Here is a 14,812-nt window from a genome sequence, read left to right as displayed (position 1 = left end):
AAATTGTGAAAGTTTTGAACAAAATCTTTAAAAAAAAAAGCTGACTACTAGAATTTACATATTCAACAAGCAAATCTAATACAGCTTTGAAATGATGAGGGGGAGGGGTATTTTTTTGTGCACATTACGTGTGTATATAAATATATATACGCCAATTCACAATAACCCATTTTATTGTATCTTATACTAAAATTACTCTTAGCAGAACTGGGGTGAGAGCTCAATGAGCATTGAACCATTACAATTTTACATTGCAAGCATTTGATGAAATGGCCCCTTTGCAGTGGTGAGGTGGCAGACTTCCAATGCCAGCTGGAATAGATTGATTGGAAGCTAGAGGTAGAATTGTGGGGCAAATTCTCTTAAACAACAGGTGGATAATTTAACATTTATATTTAGTTTTCATAATTTTGTTTACACCTGTTCAAAGGGAGTATTGAATCCTTTCTTTCAATCTTTGTAGCAAATATGGTTCATGTTGTTGCTTTCTACAGAACATGAAATCCCCGTTTGCTTTCCAATGAGGTATAATCACAGTACCATTCTTCTGCTGGGGAAGAGAAGGAGCTACCAAAGCTTTCTGTCAAGACAAAATGCTGGAGTAACGTCTCTGGAGAGAAGGAATAGGTAACTTCAGACTGGCTGATATGTCACCCATTCCTTCTCTGTAGATATGCTGCTGAGTTACTCCAGCATTTTGTGTCTATCTTCAGTGTAAACCAGCATCTGCCGTTCCTTCCTACACAAAGCTTTCTGTTTGCTCACATGCTGGAAGTGCATGTGGATGGCAAGCAGTTAGCGTAAACTCTTAAGTTCCCATTTCTCGTCATTATATTTAAGGGTGAAACATCAACCAGTTAACAAGATTAAAAGATTGATCAAATAAATTCCTGGAGGTTTAGATCTTTAAAACCAAATCTAGATATTAACATATTGCAAATGGAATATTACAAAGTAGTACCTGGAGAAATTTGTTACATGGAACACATGCTGTAGAAGATCATGCCCATAGCTGTGATAGAAGGCTTAAAAAGCATGCCCTCTACTGAAATAATGTGCATGAATATCTCTACCTCAAAGTATACTTTGAAGTTCTCCTCTCTCCAACGGTTCTGTGAAACCCTCACTCACTGTTCTCCCTCTGTGCCTGATATGTACCTATTTCTCCCACTTTCCTATCCCTTCCTTTCCAACTATGTGCCTCCCTCCTTTACATTTAATTCCTCTTCTCTCCTTACCTGACTGTTTTGTCTCCTTTTTTCTCGAGATCATTGCAAAAAAGAGGAGCCATCAAACTAAAATTTGCTTAGAACATTTGCTTAGAACACATTGTCGTGCACTGTCCTCCAGACACTGCAAATGACTGGAAGATGAACAACCAGATGACAACATTGTGAATCTCAGGTATATCTCTAATAGTGCCACATGCTACTGCGTCCATTGCAAACGCTACCAGTGTGCCACTATCAGGTATATTATCCTGGTCCATCTCCAATTCCCCCGCAGCTTCACATGCATTTAGTTTTATATAATTTATGCCTGCTTGAAGATTAATTTTATTATATTCGGAAACTTTGAACAAATTTACATACCAATTAAGGCTACAGCTTCATCCTCTTCTATTAGTCTATCATCATGCTGTAAAGACTCAAAGGTTGGAGAGTCAGGGAGCATGCTTGCTTCAGCTCCATCTTGTGGAGGAACATTTGCATTGCCACCTGGGATGTTGTCAGGTACTGCCTCTGGTATAACTACTTCAACATTTTCACATGTATCCATCTGTCAGGTATAAATAATGTAGTCAGCAACAAAAGATAATTAAAAAAAATAATTTCTCTCCTAATCACATCTTTGACTAAACGAGATCAAAATGTTGATCCAAGAGATAGGCTTTAATGAAGATCAAAAAGAGAAATATGGGCAGGCAGAGGCGTTAAAAAGAAAATTTGGAGAAAATCCAGATTAGTGTCCAGCTGTTCTGACAAATCCGTTTCAGCCATTTAAAGCGTTGACGATCTCTGCTCAGAGTGGACCAACGGAGGATCCACCCGCCGTAGACCGAGGACTCGATCACTGCGGTCAGAGGACCGAGGATCGCCCTCTGTGGACTGCCGACAGAGGACCCGCCAGTAGGCCCGGCTCGCCCACTGCAGACTCCAAAGTCGGCCCTGAGCCACCGGCGTCGCTGGGACCTGCACTGTTAAGAGCGAGGAAGAACTCGAGAGCGAAATAGACATCGAGAGCGGAGGGAGACCCGGCGGGGGGCCACCGAGAATAAAGGGGACCCGGTGGGTGGGTGGGTGCAGAGAACGAGGCAGACACAGCGAGTGGGGGGCCACCTGCTGCCCTGTGTTTACCGAACACCCTCCAGAGGTTACCGAACATACGAATGTTCAGTAAACTCTTGTAACTTTGTTGGTGCCAGATACGTGGCGACACTTGTGTGCTGCCTATGGGATGAATGCTGTACAATTTTACGTGGTTGAATGCTTGTACCTAGGTATATGTGACAAAGTGTCATTGCTTACACAGGAGATGGAGCTTTTTGTTTTGTAGTGCTACACTAGAGTGCTTAAATGGTGCACAGATAAATGCACTCAACTCTCTGAAGTGAGGTTGAAATCACTGCTTCCAACTCAAAGATAAGAGTCCTAAAGCTAATATGACATTTAAAAATATTGATTTTGTTATTTGTACACTCTTAATTTTGCATCAACTGAATAATTAACTGCTCTATCCAATTGTTTTTCCATTACTTACCATAAAACCAAGTGCTTTAATGACATCGAGTTTGCACATTGGACAGGTATGATGCTCAAGAAGCCATGGATCAATGCACATTCTATGGAATACATGCCTAAAGGATAGGTACAGAATTGTAAACTAATTGCAGTAGACACTAAAACTGCATTCCAACCCCAGCTTATTTACTTATTTTGTAGCAACAAATATTCCAAAATTCTAGCACTTTTCTATAACGTTTTAAACGATTGTTATTTTTATACATAAACATGATATTCCTTTGCATGTCAATAGACAATAGGTGCAGGAATAGGGCATTCAATGTGATCATGGCTGATCATTCACAGTTCTCCGTTCCTGCCCACTCCCCATACCCCCTGTCTCCACTATCATTAAGAGCTCTAACTCTCTCTTGAAAGCATCCAGAGAATTGGCCTCCACTGCCCTCTGAGGCAGAGAATTCCACAGATTTACAACTCTCCGAGTGAAAAAGTTTTTCCTCATCTCTGTTCTAAATGGCCTACCCCTTATTCTTAAACTGTGGCCCCTGGTTCTGGACTCCCCCAACATTGCAAATATGTTTCCTCTAGTGTGTCCAATCCCTTAATAATCTTATGTTTCAATAAGATCCCCTCTCATCCTTCCAAATTCCAGTGTATACAAGCCTAGGGTAAAGTATTCACAATTTACAACTTTAAACAAAAGATTCATACTTGCACGGGAGAATTCGTACAACATCTCGGGATCTGTACACTTCAATGCACACAGCGCAGCCTTCAATGTCCAAATCAATTTCCTAACAAGCGTTAAAGGGTAAAGTTAGATAATGACACAATCTCTATTTGACAATTTTGACTCCGTTTTAAAAAAAACAGCAATTTAAAATTCATACAGTAAATGTTGGAAATACTCAGATTAGACCTGCATCTGTGCGAAGAGAAATAGAGTTAATGTTTAAGGTCGAGAACTTCATCAGATCTGTGGAATACTGGGGTTGTTCAAGAACGGCGCGGGTCGCGTGGACGTCGGAAGCCCGCAGGCCCCTGGATGGGGGCCGACATCGGGAGCTCCGGCAGAGGCAGCGTGTTCGCCCGCCCCGAATCGCGGGGCTTGGGTCGGCCCGCCACGGACCTTTCACCATCCGGCGCGGCCTGAAATAGGCCGTGGACCTTTCACCGTCCAGCGGGGGCTTCAATATCGGGAGCCCCGACCGCCCCGACGTGGCAACTTTAACAGCCTGACCGCGGGACAAGACGGCAGGGAAGAGAAAAGACATTCTGGCCTTCCATCACAGTGAGGAGGGACTGGAGGAGACTCACTGTGATGGATGTTTCTTTTTGTTTGGTGTTAGTTGTGATTGTATGTGTTATTGCATTTTTATTGATTAATCTTATTGGTCTTATTGTTCAACTGCGGGTAATGTTTCATTTCACTACACATTTATGTGTATGTGACAAATAAACGACTATTGACTATTGAAGGTGGTACTTTGAGAAAAAGGAGCCAAGATAGGTCCCTCAGGGACTCTTGCAGCAAATTCAAAATTGGAAGAATCTATTGTAGGCTATTCTTTGGCTGCAACTTAATTAATACAAATAGTGAACAATAGATAAGCCTTTAGAGACAAATGAGTATTTGGCTGTGATGGAAGAAACAGACAGGTCAATAAGTATAGAAGAATAGTTTATCACAGCCAGTTTCAAAAAATGTAAAGCAAATTTAAAATGGGCAGTTTCAGTACTGCTGCTGGGTGGAAACTGGATTAAATGGATTTAAACACACCTTTGAGGAAAGGACACACATGCTATGGGAGGCAAGAACATGCTCAAGGCACAGAGATGGAGCAATGATCACAAGGTTAAGGATGTTTTGTTTCTTTGACGTGAGCGATAGCAACAAATCTGAAAGGATCAAGGTGAGAAGAATAGTACAACTTAAAATATAAACCTGCACTGGCCCAAGAACAAAAGTTGGGCGTCATTAATCTGCTCAAAATATATTCAAATAATCAGGTGATAGATATTGTGGACAAGTCAAATTAGAAAAAAAAGCAAGAGATAGGTAATAATCTGAATTTAGGTGCGGCTCTGTAACAAGCCAGCAAGGAACATTTGGAGACATTTGGCCCAGTGTCAAAGAAATGGAAGTGGAAGTTACAGCTGAATGGATAGTTTTGGCTTTTGTGAAACAATAACCATTCCTGGCACCAATTGCTGGAAAAAACTCAGAGTCCTGGAGTAACTCAGCGGGTCAGAGCATCTCTGGAGAACATGGATAGGTGATGTTTTGGATTGGAACCCTTCTTCATCAGTCTGAGGAAAGGTCCCCATTACTTAACCATGTTCTCCAGAGAGGCTGCTCGGCTCACTTAATCCAGCACTTTGTGTATTTTTTTGTAAACCAGCATCTGCAGTTCCTTCTGTCTACCAATTGTTGGAAGATGGCTTAAGATGGCATATAGTGACGAAAAGCCATCTTTGCATTTATATAAAATCTTGAAATAATTGCCAGCTTTAATAATAAAGAGCAGGATTCAATAAGATGTCAAGCTTATCTCCCTTAAGCTGAAGGCAAGACGTGTGCCATGGGGAATTACTAAGAGAAAGTTTTACGGAGGAGAAAGCAATCAATGATTTCAGGCAGGCTAGAATTTAGTTTATCAGAAATTGTAGAAAAGTCATAATGAATAATAATATTCTAGGTTGAAGCCAATGCTTTGCAATAAAACACCACTCTTCTCAATAAGATGTTCGACTGAATCATAGAGAGATAACCTCCATATCTCAAAGTAACAATATAAACTAAAATAAATTACAAGTGACAAGAGACATAGCTAAAACAAAGAGAAACATTAAAATACGATACAGGAAATAAAAAGTTTAAAATAAATACCTCAATGTTTCAATATAATCAGATTAATATACTGAGATGGATAAAAGACAACTTATTTTAGCAGAACCCTTGACTGCTTGCAGGTTGTGAGGTCCTGCTCAAACTCCCCAACATGTCTTACCCTATCTCCATGCCTGACAGTGTGAAGCTGAAGTTTATCGATAGCCTTCTTGGTTTCTTTCCTGTTGTTCTTGTTTTTTTTGTTCTGTAACAAATGATTAAAATTGATTTTTAATTTTTTTGTTACCTTCAGTAATGATTACTGGACAAATGATTATATGTCTTTAATCACATTAACCAGTTTGTACCCAAATTACATTTCAAGTAATCGAAAAGTCCAAATAGTTTAAAGATACAGCATGAAAACAGGCCCTTTGGCCTAGTCTATGAAGACCACTGATCACCCGTTCACACTAGTTCTATGCTATTTCACTTTTCCCTAAAGGCATGAGGGGCAAATTTCAGAGGACAATTAACTTACCAACCCATACATCTTTGGGATGTGGCAGGAAACGAGCACCAGGAAGAATCCCATGAAGTCACCGGGAAAACATGCAAACTCCACACAGGCAGCACCCGAGATCAGGATCAAACTTGGGTATCTCGTGCTGTGAGGCAGCAGCACCACCAGCTGTGCCACTGTACCACCCAATTTTAGTGCCCAACTGACAGGTTTACATTTCCCAGCATTCTCCGGCTGAGGCTCTTGCTGGTTTTAATGACCATTATTATGTTGACTTTAGATTAGATTTTTTTAAAACAGGAGATATGCAGCCATATCATTTTTAACTTGTGAGACCATGTACCAAAACCCCATTATGTTATCTGTACTAATTTAACACATCTTGGATTAGAAATAGTTATGTCTATTTTATGGGTTTATTGAAAAAAGACGAGCCGCATCAACAAAATGTATCAGAAAAGTGGCACCTTTCATATTTGTAGCCTGGATTTACACCTGAAACAGATGCTGGGCACTAGACATGTGCAAAGGAAGTCCATCTAATGTCTTTATCAGGACCACTTCACTTGCATACGGTGCCCTGAATGTAGCTGGCATGAGGATAACCAAGTCCAGGATTGGGCTAAACAACGGGGGCAATGGAAACAACAACATAAATGCATTCAGAGCAGCTATGCAATGATTATTACCATGCATTTAATGTGCTTTGCAGCAAGTGACTGGGGACATGTTTAATCTAAATGGTGCCCATCGGACACAAAACAATTTTCTGTTTTGTGTTTAAATCGGAAAGTTGACACTCCAATTTCACCCCACTTCTTCTCAACACCTTTCTGTTTGCATGAATGGGATCGTCAACCAGGAAGTCAATATTTGTTTGCTAATCGATCCATGAACATGCAGGGTTGAACTCTCAAATGTCAATTCTGAACTGGTGCTTAAGTTTCAACAGGGGTTTATTTTGTGTTACTGTTTCTCCCTTGTTCTATCTCCAAACGCATCTCCATGCAGAGACACTATCACAGAAAAAAAAACATAGCACTGGTCAACAGGTCAAGCAGCATCTGGAGAGAGAGATAACAAGACACAAAGTGCCGGAGTAACTCAGCGGGTCAGGCAGCTTGTCTGGAGAACATAGGTAGGTGACATTTCGGGTTGGGACCCTTCTCCAGACTAATTGTCACGAAATGGGTCGGAACCATACCTGAAACGTCACCTATCCATGTTCTCCAGAGATGCTGCCTGTCTCGCTGAGTTACTCCAGCACTTCGTGTCCATTTTTGTAAACCAACATATGCAGTTCTTTATCTCTACATTTTGCAAACAGAGATGCAGGGTTAACTTTTCTGGTCCATCATCTTTCATAACAAAATGGGTAATATTAGAAATCAAAACAATTTTTCACACAGTTTCTTCCCAACGATGCTGCTGATCTACTCAGTATCCCTAACATTTTCTATTTTTATTCTAGATTTCCAGTGTCTGCAGTACTTTGTTTCTGGATTATAATTTTGCAGATACCAGTTATCTTATTCAATGACCACCACCACAGTGTTGATCGGCCATTTGACATTTTTGCAAATTTATCTGTTAATTAACCCTGGGGAATCTGGAATAACTCTATTTAAACATAGTTTATTTGCTTCAAATATCAAAATTCCTCCTGAATCACAATGCCAGATAGGATAACATCTCAAGGCATTCAACATTTTAGTGATAGCTGTACACCAAAATGCTCAATATTAAAAAAAAGTAGAGAATTGACTCTTCCTGACAAACCCTCTCAAAAAGAAAGTATAATCATGTTTTATAGCTGTGTTTGCATGGAGGAAGTAGATTTAAAGAAAGCCACGCTATAGCTCAAAATGCTCCAGAAATTGGATGGAGTTGTCAAGCACCACATTTTCGCAGCATTTGGTACTGACACAGACCTGATAGCAATTCATTCACATGCCTTGCTTTAGGAGATCAAAAAATGGACCAACATTTCATTTAGAATCATCAGCAATTGACTTAATATTATGATAAAGACAAAATGTTTAATTCCTTTCACATTTCTTCAGATAATGATGCAGCCAAGCCCATGTGGAACAAGACCTAGACAACATTCAGGTCTGGGGTGGTAAGTGGCAAGTTGCATTCCTGAATCACAATGCACATTTCCAATAGAAACGAAAAGTCTCCTCTCCCCTCGCTATTCAATAGTTTTACCATCAAATTCCAAACTTTAAACCGTGGGGTCACACTTAACTGAAAACTTAAGTAGACCAACAACGTAAATGCTGTAACTACAAAAGCATGTCTGTGGCTGTATATCCTGCAGGGAGTGTTTCACGTCCTGAGTGCCAAAACCTTTTCTTTGTAGAGGACATGTCGAACCATTCTACATATATCTTGATAAATTCGAAGGTAGACACAAAATGCTGGAGTAACTCAGTGGGTCAGGCAGCATCTCGGGAGAGAAGGAATGGGTGACATTTCAAGTCGAGGCCCTTCTTCTTGGTAAATTTAACTCCAACTCTCAGCAAATGAACAAAGAAAAGTGTAAACATTCAGTTAAATGGCACCCAATCCTCTGCCTGAACATTCAACCTCTATATCACAATGCAATGTAGCTGCAATGTGTACCATCTAAAAAAAGCAGGTAACAACAACACACCAGGCTTCTTTAACATCAATTAAAATAGAAATCTGAAAGCGCACAGTAATCACCAGGAGTACCACTAACCAGACTCATGCTTTACTAAAACATATATTTTCATAAGTTCTCGTAGCAGAATTAGGCCATCGGCCCATCTAGTCTACTCCGCCATTCAATCATGGCTGATCTATCTTTCCCTCTCAACCCCTTCGGCCCATAACTCCCGACACCCAAATGAAACCAAAAGCGGAATATTTTTGTGAATTAAAAATGAATTTTAAAGCACTTTTAGCTATAAATCCATAAATACTTTACCTGGGTTGAAAACGGCGACCCCGCGTATAGAAATCTCTGAATATAGTAGAAGATGAGCCATGCCAAAGAGATGATCATCATTGTTATGAAAGCGATAATAACAAAAACAACTGACTGGGAACTCATCCACTCCTCCACATGGCGGGAACCAACAGTGATGGACATTATCACTGGGATACCTCGACGCACTAATTCCAGTATTTCCAAACCCTTTGTGCTGCCAATCATGATAGCAACAATATTTCTAGTTCCTGAAAACAAAGAAAACAATAAATGGTGATGGCAGGCACTGTCCAAATACAAGATGAGACTAGGATAAAAAATACTGGCTCAACAAAAGAATCGTAGACGAAAACAGAAAAAAAACATTAACAACAATAAACCTGCTTTTTATCAATGCTAATGCATTTATTAATGTGCCAAACTTCGGTTACAAATAACATGACAAAATAAAGGGTTGTGGCCTGGAGGTGGGATACTTCCTGTCATAAATAGCAGGAACTGCTCACTACATATCCACCAGCTATGACTGTATACATCCACCATGGAGCATGGAAGAACTACTTTGCAGGAAATTCAAGTGAAAGTTTTAAAACACCTATTATAGATGAAAATCACTGAGCACAGAGCAGAAATGTAACAATATTCTTAAAATTGAAAGAACAGCTGCACAAGGGTAATTATTTGCTTTTGTGAGAATCAGTTTTGTGCCCAATCTTCCCCTTCTTTACATCTGGTATAGGCACCCAAAGAGGGGGAGTACGACTTGCAACAAAGGTAAAAACACTAGATTTTAACAAGTCAACTTAGTACTCGGAGATAAGCCGCCTAAAAGGAGCCACCATGGGGAGACAGCCAATGTGAAGTGGCAACAGTGTCACCGTGTGCCATCTTTAAGTCCAATATACCACGATAAAACTTGGCAAAGGTCCATTTATTTCCCTATATATCACCTTTTAAAGGCAATAGACAATAGGTGCAGGAGTAGGCCATTCGGCCCCTCAAGCCAGCACCGCCATTCAATGTGATCATGGCTGATCATTCTCAATCAGTACCCCGTTCCTGCCTTCTCCCCATACCCCCTGACTCCACTATCCTTAAGAGCTCTATCGAGCTCTCTCTTGAATGCATTCAGAGAATTGGCCTCCACTGCCTTCTGAGGCAGAGAATTCCACAGATTCACAACTCTCTGACTGAAAAAGTTTTTCCTCATCTCCGTTCTAAATGGCCTACCCCTTATTCTTAAACTGTGGCCCCATACGCAACCTCGTAATAAAGTCTGGCTGGCTGTAAGAGCTGCTGCCTCACAGCGCCAGAGACCCGGGTTCAATCCTGGCCTTGGGTGCTTTCTGTATGGAGTTTGCACGTTTTCCCTATTCCTCCCACATCCCAAAGACGTGTGGATTTGTAGGTTAATTGGCCTCTGAAAATAGCCTGTAGTGTGCAGCGAGTGGATGAGAGAGTGGGAACTAGTGATCAATAATCACCATGGGTTTGTGAGCCAATGGGCCTGTTTCCATACTGTATTATTCAATCAATCAATAACTCCACAAGTCATCCTTTGAAATACAATGTCGACAAAAAGGGGTCGTTATTTAGGCACATTGTGTACAGGAAAGCTGGGTGCATAAATTACAATGTGCCTGCAGAACTTTAAAAATCCTTCCTACTCATTTGACTAGGGTGGGATCAGCAAATTAAATCAGCTTTCCAAAGTTGTTAACAGAGGACTGTTGGGAGATGAAAGATTGCAGATAGCTGACAGCTGACAGCGTGCTGGGTGAATACCTACTCAGTTGACACGGCATTCCTCTGAGGCAGCAGCAGACAGACTTCTGCTTTCGTTTCACCTAATCCACCATAAAAATAGCGGCGCTGAACATTAATGAAGGTGACAATGATGTAGTTGAGACATGGAAGGAATGAAAAATCTCTCTGGTAAATGATAATGATAATGAAGATTAATAGTACAATAGCACAAATGCACAGCAGTCCTTGAAGCCTGATCCTGCTTACCTTGCATCTGTCTTTCTTAAATCAATTGTGTTTTTTTTACTACTAACATTGAATTAGATCAGTCTTTTTTCTTGGCTGAATTTTTGTTTCAATGCATGTGGAAGAGCATGTTTCTCTGGGGAGGAGGAGAAAAGGAGAAGCAGGGAATGGGCTAGCATAGGGCAGCTTCCCAGCAGAAGACAAATCTTAGTTAAAGGACTGTAGGGTTTGGATCACTGAACCAACCTCCAAACATCAAACCTTAAGGAGACTTTGCACTCCATTTCCAAGGAGGTCAAGGAAAAGATATAAATGACTTGGTAATTTTTCCAATGTCAGGAATGCTTTCCCTTTATTGTGGATATTAGCTACCAAAGAGGGTTCACTGGAAAGAAAGCTATTCCCAACTACCATCCCAAATTTGGCTCACAACCAGTGACTTTTCTTCCAGGAAGCACCGATTGAAGCTTTAATGAGAGAAATGCTCCATTAACATTATACCTGCCTTCAGGTGATTGAGCATAGATTCAGGAAATTGCACCCTACTTCAAAAAGATAAAACTGGCTTCTATTTACTTAAAAACTATTTGCACTAAGAGATAATGCAAACTGCAACATTGATTTAATTCAATTGTACTTTAAGGTATTCATACTGTTAACTAGTCATAGCTCTAAGGTTATCTCCAGAATACATCCAAGTATCTGGTTAATTAAGTCTATAATTGTAGTATCTTGAACCATGTTGTAGCTGTTTCCAGGTACATGAACAATGTGTTTCTTACAGTCACATATAACCTCTACCATTACTGAATGAAATCCTCCCCTTCATGACACTTACATCATTGCTAGCACCTCTATGTCCAAAACTTTCATTAATAAAGGTAGCCTCTAGTGCAATGCTTCCACACTGAAAAAGCAAAGAGCTACAATTTGCTGAAATAGAATCTGAAGAAGGGTCCCAACCCGAAACATCACCCATCCATGGTCTCCAGAGATGCTGCCTGACCAGCTGAGTTACCTCAGCACTTTGCGTCCTTGAGCCACAAATTGCTGCTGCTTTCAGGTAACTAGATGTCTCTGTCTCTATCAATATCCATCTGTTATATTAGCTCTGTTTGATATTTTTCTCCCTTTTTTCTCTTTTTCCACTCTGGGAATAGGCTACATGACAAGCCTAATCATCTGGGCACATCCTCCTACTCTTCATTTTACAGATCTAACAGTCTTGCGTCTATTTTCTACTCACTAACTGCTTACATTCACTCACTGTTCAGATAAGCCCGTTTACAATTTGTCTCGATGGTCATCCCAGTTTCACCCTATCAGAGAAATCCCCTTCCCCCCTCTGCAGATTTACAAGCCTCTTTTGTCTCTATTTGAGTTCTGATAAAGGGCCTTCAACCCAAAATCTTAACCCTGCTTCTCTTCCCACAGATACAGGCCGACTGCTGATTTCCTCCGTTTTTCTGTTTTAATTTTACATTTCCAGCATAATTATTTTCATGTGTTGATGCCCCTTTCCAGTTGGTTCATAACAACATGGGCTGAAATTGGAGCCATTTGGTTCCATGTGTCTATTCAGCCATTCTAGAAAGTCATGGGGGGGGGGCCTCAATCTCAATTCCATTAGTTCATCCCATCTCCATCCCCTCAGTTTCCTCAGTTTGAAGAAATTGATGGATTTTTATCCAAATACAGTGTCCATCATATCCATCAGAATCTACTCGATCAAACCTTTTAAGAATCTACACATTCTCTCCATTTGGGTAACTAGGACAAGTACATTGCCAAATCTAGTAAACCCAAGTTGCTCCCCCTCTGAATAAATATTTTCCCTCTCAAACAAGGCATCTGTAACTGATTAAACTAACAGAAGAGGCCATTTGCAAAGAGCAAGAGAACAATGAGCTCTGTTGCCACGATACGAGAAATGTTCCTTGTCCTAACAAAGATGCAAACCAGATTACAGGCAGCAGAATCTTTGGGCCACCTCTTCTGAGAAAATAGAGATAGGAGCGATTTTGTCCTTCCAAGTAACCAGTAGGATCTGCTGACTTTTGTTTTTGCATAAAGGCAAAAGAGTCAAGGAGATCTGTAACAGATATAGTTGGACACATCCTAGCATGTGTCGGAGGAACACTTTTACAACTGAGTCCTCCCAATGGGTGAAACAAATAACCGCGCCCTTTCAGCTGGCAAAGAAAGGGGTTGCGAAATTCTCAACCTAAACCAATCTATTTTTCCCTATTTTTTCCCCATGTACTAAACACGACTCTGCTCAATTTTATTTTGGTCATCATCCTAATGTTTTGCTACATTAAAGGAGCTACATATATGGAAGTTTTGATTTTGTTCTTACTAAGTCATGTTGCATTTGAACTTCCATTATTGGAAAAACATACTAAAAATATGTAAAACTAATCTTAATAAGTTCCAAAATACTGTAAATCAACTCTCTCTCAAAGGCCAGGATATGAGCTGCAAACATGCCAGTGATTTTTGTATTTGACAACAGCAATGCTTTTTTGCAGCAAAGTAAAGGAGCATGGGTTTGCCCCACCCACATGATCATAATTTTAACATAACTCCCTTAAGCAGCAATAATGCACCCAACTGCACGCACTGGCTTGTTTGATACTACTGCTAGGCTAATACAAGACACACTCAGGAGATTTCCTAATTTCCATCTCCTCCCAACTCCATTTTACCCAATGCGCATTTAAGCAACCTTCAATCTGAATTGTACAGGTTAATTTAATACTGTCAAATGTTCACAAAGAATAAGCATGTTCACACATCTATCTATCATCAGGGTGGCCTAAATTACATTCCAAGGTTAACAAAGAATTAAACTGCAACACACCAGATCAGTTAAACTAATAGCAAGGCAATAACCACCATCTCATACAACAGAGAGGTTATATTCACAATGGAAAATTCATTTGCCAAAAGTCCTTGGTTTCTATTTAAGACATTTTTCAAAGTGTTATTTGTGTAGAATTGTAAAGAGACAGTGCTCAGATTTAAAAGGAAAACAGCACTGATCTGAACTGACATTATTGTACATTAACATTGCAGAAACATGTACTCACCTAAAATTGTATCTTCTTTCCAGTAAACAAAACCATTCCACAATTTGTCCAAAATGAAAAATTAAACAAATAAATCTGGATGTTCTGAAAGATATCACTTTTTTTAAACCGCCTTCCAGTCTCGTCCAATCCAAGAAGAGTTCACGGAGTTTGGTGATACAAAGATGATGACTATCTCATTAACTCTCTCTGACACTTCCATTCCTTCTCTCTAGCCATCTGCTTTAATTTTCTGAATATTTCCCAAGCCTTAACCTTGAACTCCTATTTATCTAAATTTCATCTCAACAGTAGAACCATCATCTATTCAACAATTCTATTCCAATCAAACTCATCCAACTTTTCTTCCTGGACTCCATTTTAGTCAATATTGCTAACTAGTATATTTTCTGCGAGTACTATTCTATCACCCTCCCTATAAACTCTAGACCATGCAAACTTCTCCCCAAACTCAATTAACCCTCTCCTCTCTGAAGTTCTTGAACACATCTACCTATTGCCTAATTGCAGCTTGGAAACAGTCATTATCAAATTAAGACTAACCTAGTTTCATTATTTTAAGTAAAGACTACCGATTTTTATTCTACTTGACCTTCAGGTCAACTTCACCATCCTCCTCCATACCTTCAAACGTCATTAAACTGGGTAAAAGTGCCCTTGCTTTGGTATTAA

The 14,812-nt window shown here is 40.0% G+C and overlaps 1 protein-coding gene across 1 annotated transcript in view; it reads right to left on the bottom strand.

Moving 5' to 3' along the window:
* LOC144595290 (E3 ubiquitin-protein ligase RNF149-like) overlaps positions 1-14,812 on the bottom strand; it is a 33,245-nt gene that overhangs the window by 2,490 nt on the left and 15,943 nt on the right. The window contains exons 3-7 of the mRNA XM_078402599.1: positions 9,054-9,304; positions 5,756-5,839; positions 3,456-3,538; positions 2,761-2,857; positions 1,593-1,779 (exon numbers count right to left, since the gene is read on the bottom strand). Coding sequence (XP_078258725.1) covers positions 1,593-1,779; positions 2,761-2,857; positions 3,456-3,538; positions 5,756-5,839; positions 9,054-9,304 — 702 coding nt within the window. The remainder of the gene's footprint in view (positions 1-1,592; positions 1,780-2,760; positions 2,858-3,455; positions 3,539-5,755; positions 5,840-9,053; positions 9,305-14,812) is intronic.

This window comes from Rhinoraja longicauda, chromosome 7 (assembly GCF_053455715.1).
Source record: "Rhinoraja longicauda isolate Sanriku21f chromosome 7, sRhiLon1.1, whole genome shotgun sequence".
NCBI classification, from domain to species: Eukaryota; Metazoa; Chordata; class Chondrichthyes; order Rajiformes; family Arhynchobatidae; genus Rhinoraja; species Rhinoraja longicauda.
The sequence above is the reverse complement of the archived record's forward strand: the minus strand, read 5'-3'. Positions and strand labels throughout refer to the sequence as shown.